This window comes from Etheostoma spectabile, chromosome 23 (genome assembly GCF_008692095.1).
Source record: "Etheostoma spectabile isolate EspeVRDwgs_2016 chromosome 23, UIUC_Espe_1.0, whole genome shotgun sequence".
NCBI classification, from domain to species: Eukaryota; Metazoa; Chordata; class Actinopteri; order Perciformes; family Percidae; genus Etheostoma; species Etheostoma spectabile.
In genome coordinates, this window is record NC_045755.1 from 3,772,905 (window position 1) to 3,780,408 (window position 7,504).

The following is a 7,504-nucleotide window of genomic DNA, read 5'->3' on the forward strand; positions in this document are numbered from 1 at the left end:
TACAATACCAATGACCCCAAAAAAGCAAACTGCCTACCCTAGCTTTAATCTTAAACATAGTTTTTACTAGGAGGCTCTGGTGTATATAGCAGCTCATTTGCATTTCTATCCCATTTATTTATTCATTGTATGTAATTGGAGGATTTTCTGTGCTTGTAGCAAGATGACCTAATTTACTGTTAACTACCATATACTGTTATCTTCTTGCAGCAGAATCGGTTTAAATTGATCTTCTCCTTAAAAAAAAATGGGGTACAGTTTGTCAAAAATACCTAATGGATAAGCTACAGTTCATATTTTTAAAAAGCACCGGACGGCTTGTAGAGAATCAGTGCAGGAAATTCCACTGGTTTGATTTTCACAATATCTTCCTGTACACAGCACGCACACACACGCACAGAGCTTTCAGTTTCTTAGTAGCTCTCAGGGGTATTTAAATTATGAAGCACGGAAGTGATGAAGAGAGAACGAGTACATTGTGTGTGTCAGTAACGGCTCTAATGGACTTCCAGTGAGTAGCTCTCTATCATGTTATGTAACAGGAATAAAAGTAAGAGAGCTACAAATAAAAACTGCTAGAAAAGCCATTTCCATTCAAATCAACGTAGCAGAATGGTCAGAGTGGCAGCCAGGGACGTCACTAGGATTGAAAGACGGGGGGGGGGAGAGGCTTAGCCCAGAGGCTATGCTAAACTGTCCCTTGCAAAAAAGCTTCATTGGGGGGGAATTACTTAGACCAGAGAGTGTGCTCATGCTGAGTTCTTCTTTAGGCTAAGACTTTCCGCTATCCTTCATTTTAAGTGTATTAATCAAATGACCACAGCAAACAGTCTTTTCATCCATTTTATTTCTATAGGAGCTACTTAACCACAGTCAACACACACACACACACACACACACACACACACTTTCCTGACATCTCTGTTATGGATGACCGTACAGTTTGTCTTAAATGAACTGCTGATATGATAGACACATGAAAGTGATTGGCTGCCACTTGTGATTGGCAGCTGCCAGAATAAATAGTCACGCACGTCCATCTTTACAGAATGCTTCCCATCAGTAGTTTGGCTGTCACTCTCAATCAAGAAAGACTTACAATAAATTCAAGCAGGAGAAGAAACTTTTGCTCCTGGCTATAAAAGAAAATGCCCCAAGTATCCAGCAGTAATAGAGGTCAAAGGTCAGGCCCTTCCTGTCTTTAAAATAATCACGTGGGTAATAATGGTGCAAGAAGAAAATATAAGAACCTGTAATCTATCTAGGTCTCCATTCTTATTGGTTAATGTTAATACTACCCACTCAGCCCTTTTTAAAGGAATAGGTTGACATTTTGGGAAACTAGCCAAGAGTTTGATGAGGATATCAACACCACTTTCATTCCTGTTTGTTAGATAAGTAGCTGCAGCTGGTTAGCTTAGCTTAGCCCAAAGACTGGAATTACTATAATAGATAATAATTAGTTAGTTTGATTTTGTTACCTTAGCTAAGCTAACCTTCTGCTGGCCATAGCTTTATATTTAGCATACAGACATAAAATTGGAATTGATTTTTCATTGAACTCTCTTAGCAGGAATAAGCATATTAGTTCATAATGTCAAACTATTTCTTTACATGCTGTATTTAATAATTCTTTTCTGAAAACCAGTGTAAGGTGTACATGTTTGACTCTGACTGGCTAAGCACAATTCTGCCTTAAGCCCTGCTTTATAAGAACTGTTAAAAGGAAGTTTTTTTTACAGTTTTAAATATCAACCAAGAACTCTTAAATTGAAATATGACAAATGTATCATATTTGCTGTCAATTGCTGAAAAGGTTTCCCTTCTCTGCTCATAAAAGCATAAAAATCCAAACTAGCTCTGACATTTTTACTGCCTTGTTAATATAATTCATGCGTGCTCAACTTGTAATTCTAAAAACGACTGACAAGCACCTGAGGGCAGTGTGAGGTTAATTTGTGAGGTTGGCATGTGGGAACACAGCACAGTCTGTGAGCTCAGAGTTTAAAAGGTTAGATGAACTACAGAAAGTTGGCAGGAGCAGAAAGATAAACCCACAAGATGCAAGAGCCTTACGGCCTGTCTCATGCAGATCAGAATGGACTGTTTCAGACGGCTTTGTGCCATTATGCCCAGAAGACTGGGCCAAAATATCTGCTTACTGGGTTTCTTTTCATAAATAATGTGATGGCTTATTGAAGCCTGTGAGGGAGGCTCATGTTTTGCTTATTGATAAAGTAACATAATTTTGATAGCCCTTTAGCTATCACCTTCCCAGTACTACCATTGGTTTGTAGGCCTTGGCCTGTATCAGGCTGTTTTTTTGGCTGTTTGCGGATTATCTGTATCTGCATTTTATTTGCCTGATAACCGATAAAGTTAATGAATTAAAAAGTGCGCTACTTTGGCTCTGCTACACCTCTGTGTAGAGCTTGGCAATATATCAATGTTGTATTGTATCGCGATATGAGACTAGATATTGTCTTAGATTTAGGATATATGGTAATATCGTAATATTTACCATATTACCATATAACGTGTTGTCTTTACCTGGTTTTAGAGGCTGCATTGCAGAAAAGTGTTGTCATTTTCTGAACGTACCAGACTGTTCTAGCTGTTCTATTATTTACCTTTACCCACTAAGTCATTAAATCATTTCTGGAGAATATTTATCAAAAATCTCATTGTATAAATAACATTATGTTAAAGCACCCATAGCCAACCATACAATATCGTTGCAATATTGACATTGAGGTATTTGGTCAAAAATATTGTGATGTTGGATTTTCTCTATATCGCCCAGCCCTACCTCTGTGTTTGTCCACTCCCCCCGAGTCTGTCTTAATGTCCCACCAACAACACTATCTGACTGTCTTTTACTGAGTATTATGTTGATAGTTTCTAATTTATTAAAATTGCTTAAAGCATCTAAACAAAGTTTTGTGTTGGATTTTGACTGTAAATGCACATCAAATATTGGTTATCTGCATTTTTCACATTTTTCAGAGTCAAACCCACAGCCGTTGCATCGAGGTGTAATCCTCTATATATGTGCGCCTGCTCTACCAACTGAGCTAACCCCCCCACCCACCTCCCCCCCCCCCCCCTTCATTTCTTACTTAAGTAGCAACAGTTCTCTGCTCACATTGAGTCCATTATGTAAACCAAACTAGCATTACATAACTTTGGAGAATATTTGATGTCCAGTTCCATTTATTTGTACATTTCGGCATGATTTAGCCTGACGTTTGGTATTTTGGAAAAAACATTGGGACTTGGATTTAAATGTCAAATAAAGTTGCGTAGGTAGCAAAGCTTGAAAGAAATGAAGAATGCGCTGCAATGGGTTGAAGAAGATAAGAGGTGATATTCTGCTCCCTGCGTTGGGGTTATTGGACATTTGTGATGCGACCGCAGAGCCTCTGCTGGTGTTCAGAACATCAGGAATGATGACAGTCATTGCTATGTTGTGTTTCAGAGCCCTTCATGAGGAACGGCCGCCCCCCCACCTCCCACAGTATGCACTCCTTCCTGCACCAGTACACCGGTTCCTTCAAGAAGCCTCCGCTCCGCCGGCCCCACAGCGTCATCGGCGGCACCCTGGGGTCCTTCATGGCAATGCCACGCAGTGGTAGTCGTCTGGGTGAGACTCGCACGCACGCACGCACGCACACGCACACACACACACACACACACACACACACACACACACACACACACACACACACACACACACACACGGAAGGAAGGAAATGAGTAGTGGGAGAGCAGATGGCATCCGGGAACAAACAGGAAATGTGTCACGGTCCTGAGATTTCCGGCCTCTCATTTCCAAAAACCCGCGCCTGGCCAGAGTGACTGGGTGTCTTTCCCATTAGCACCTTTTCTCTTCGCAGGGCCGTTTTTTTTTTTTTACCCGAGTGACAGCTGGTCAAACTTGATTCATCACACTGGAGCCAAATCAGTGAGTTTCAGCCCAAAGGGTGATGAGATGATTCAGGGGACAATATGAAACCGAGGCCCAAAGTGCTGTGGGTATCAGAATCTACCCGCCTTTGGGCGTTTTCACACATGGAAGTCCTGACCAAAGTCCATGTTTTTGTTACATTGTATACATTCGATTCGGTAAGTTTTTTTTGGGGGGGGGGGGTTTTTCACACTGCAGTTATGCAAGCGCACTAAAGATCTATACGTGCCAAAACTACGTCCTGGCGTCATCACATACGTGAATTGCGTCTTCAAATACTTAATTTTTTAAGTAGTGATTGGTCTGTAGACGGCCATCCTCGTCCTCTCATATCCTCTCATATCCTCTCTCTACTGGATACTGGGTGTTTTTTCAACTGACTGCTGCTCTCCGCTACTGTCGCTGCTCTTTTTGTTTTGTTGCGATGTTGAGAAGCGAGACACAGGAACTTTTTTCAGGAGAACTTATTCAGAGACAAACCTGTAGCCATTCACCATCACTCTCTCTCTCTCATGTAGCTACACACTAAACACCGAGCTATTCTTTAAAGGAGCTTCCTCGGTTTTGTAACACAAGGAGGGCCTGCTAGAGCTTCTTGTGTTTGGCCCAAAAGTTCGAACCATCTAAAAAATGCTTTCACACTATAAATGAACATGGTTCAGTTTGATCTGGACCGAGACCACCTCTTTTTATTGGATCAAATTTTTCTTTTTGATCCGGACCGTGGTCTGGGTGATATGGACCAAAAATCATATCTCTGTATTTGTAGCCTGGACTGTCTCTGTATTTTCTATGAAAGTGAGGCCGAAATGTCTTTACTTTTTTCTTTTTTAATTCATTTAGTTTTGCTTTAATGATATAACAAAGTTCAACTTGACATCCAGTGTCAAATTAGCAAAATATGTTGTTTTGTTGTGTTTATTTCCCACTTTCTAAATAGAATAAAATGAAACATTTTAGAAAAGAAAATTCTATCCACATATCAAGACATTTCTTAATCAGTGTTATACATTATTTTAAGCCTATTCTGTGATGTACTCATTTTATATTAGGCCTTCTTCAGTGTTTACTACCTACAACTGCAGGAAAATCTAGTTATCAAAGGGAGACACTGTATCAGCAGATACTCAGTATTGGCTCCATCATTTAACTAATAACTTAAGCACACTAAGGCACTTAAACTCTATCCACATTTATCATGATTTGATAAATGATGATCACATTTATTTATCGAAGACTTAAAGACACAGTGAAGGCATCACAGTGGAAGTGTCGTCCATCCATTGCTCCCCACCTCGGTGTTGACTTTCCTCCTGGGCATTCCAGCAAAGAGACTCCTTATTGATTTTACAACCTGTATGATCAGATACACTTCACTGTACCAGACAGATGCTACCTTAAACAAACATTTTTTAACTGATTTTTTTTTTTCACCCACACTGCCAGGCAGCTATAATCAGCATTTCTGCAAACAGTCTGTTTGACTCACTGTTTGAAGTTTTTCCATGTTGAGTTTCTGTTACAGTACTAATGGTTATGGTTCATTATTTAAGTAAATACGTGGACCATGATGAATGCCTCTCTAAGCTAATTTTTGTAGCCGGGTGACACACTAGAGGACAATGTTAAGTCTTGCACTGGACCCTGGCCAAGATGTAATAACCTTTAAAACAGAACAGTGAAGTAGGACATTGATGTTTTTTTTTTTGTTTTTTTGTTTTTTTGTCCTCCACCATGCGCCATACCACACCGGCAGCGCCTCAGATTGATTAAACTTAAATTAAACTATATAAAGCATAGCAATTAAACTTCATCATGCCTTCTCTATTTTTCCCTTGTCTGATCTGTGATATCTTATTATTTTTCCACTGCCAAGATAATCACTGCTGAGAGCACTTCTGCTTAGACGCTAACTACATTTCGTCGCCATGTATTTGTGACATGTGCAATGACAATAAAGTTGAATCTGAAGATGAATCTCGTCGTCCGGGTGCTGTAGAGGAGACATATACTATAGTTATATAGTATATAGTATACTATTGGTAAATTGACTGGATGCTCTAACTGTTTTGCATCCTTCCCGGCTGTCCCACCGGCCCGCAGCTTGCGTGTAAATAGACCTGGCGTGGACCTTTTGGTGGAGCGGAGAGCCGCTTCACGCGCGCTTCTGGGACACGCCGCGGCTTGGCTTAAAGAGGGGGGGGGGGGGGGGGGGGGGGGGGGGGGGGGGGGGGGGGGGGTCGCGACTCACTGGGAACAATGTGCAGACGCGCCCAGTGAAAAATAGGGGTCAGTAGGGAGAGAGAAAGCTCAGAAAGTCTCAACAAGTACAAAATACTCAGAAGAAAGGGAGGGAAGTGAAGGGAGGATGTGTGGAGATGATCAGGAAAGAAAGGGTGGAGAATCAGTCCTTCAGTGTTTCTGGAGAGAGGTAGAAGTGAGGCAAGAGAAGATTAGAGACATGTAAAAGCCAAAGATAACAATGTGGAAAGATTAGGTAACAACTTTTCTGGGGGGGTATAAAGAAAAGGAATCAGGTTTGGCTGTTGGGAGGTTAAAGGAAGATGGTAGAAAGTGAAAATATTATTGTGAGGGAAGACATAAAATAGCAGAAGATAATGAAAAAGGTATGAGAAAGGAAAAGAAAGTAGGACAGATGAGATCATTTGGAGGCTTTGGAGAAGAACAAGTTAGAAAAGTATAGGTGGTAGGCCTGCACGATATTGGAAAAAATCTGACATAGCCATAGGTTTTAATATTAATTTTACTGCTGTGATTTTGTAGGGAAGTGCATCTACATAGAAGATGAAAATGAAAAAGGCTCTTTTCTAATGTGAACCATTCTTTGTTGAACTTTAATGCTTTACAAACACCAAAGCAAGTAAGCTGTGACTAACGTTACTCTTCTGAAGTGGATTTGGAGAGGGAATCTAGGTAGAAATACGCTGGTTGACTAGCATGACACCATTGTATTCATATAATAATCAACCCAGGCTATGACAGTGACTGCATGTTGCTTTCTCTAAATGTCAGATTGTGGTTGACTTGCGGGGCCAGCTCGTTAGTTTGATAAATTCACCCTTACTAGCAACAAACTGTGTATCGAAGAAAAATTAAATCAGTGTAAATGATGTTAGATCAGACACAGACTTCTGTTGTAGATTAGTGCTATGTTTTCAGCGTCGTGGCTCCAAATCGTAACGTTTGGGACGGACGGACCCCTTGTATCTTTAAGCTAACTATATTAGCTTTAGCCTGGCTGGTAGCTGCTTTCTACTTGTTTCTTTAGGCTAACTATATTAGCTTTAGCCTGGCAGGTAGCAGCTTTCTGCTTGTTTCTTTAGGCTAACTATATTAGCTTTAGCCTGGCTGGTAGCAGCTTTCTACTTGTTTCTTTAGGCTAACTATATTAGCTTTAGCCTGGCTGGCAGCAGCTTTCTGAGGGGGAAAATTGCCAGGAGACGTAATTATGTTGCATTAATCAGTGATTTAGTTTGTATTTGCAGCGAACATAAAACACTGACTACTGTAGCTTCG

The 7,504-nt window shown here is 40.6% G+C and overlaps 1 protein-coding gene and 1 long non-coding RNA gene across 2 annotated transcripts in view; one reads left to right on the forward strand and one right to left on the reverse strand.

The window, feature by feature from the left end:
• Positions 1-7,504, forward strand: part of cdk17 (cyclin dependent kinase 17) — a 57,934-nt gene that overhangs the window by 26,852 nt on the left and 23,578 nt on the right. The window contains exon 3 of the mRNA XM_032504676.1: positions 3,479-3,643. Coding sequence (XP_032360567.1) covers positions 3,479-3,643 — 165 coding nt within the window. The remainder of the gene's footprint in view (positions 1-3,478; positions 3,644-7,504) is intronic.
• LOC116672821 (uncharacterized) overlaps positions 4,435-7,504 on the reverse strand; it is a 16,906-nt gene continuing 13,836 nt past the window's right edge. The window contains exon 3 of the long non-coding RNA XR_004327640.1: positions 4,435-4,447. This is a non-coding gene — a long non-coding RNA (uncharacterized LOC116672821). The remainder of the gene's footprint in view (positions 4,448-7,504) is intronic.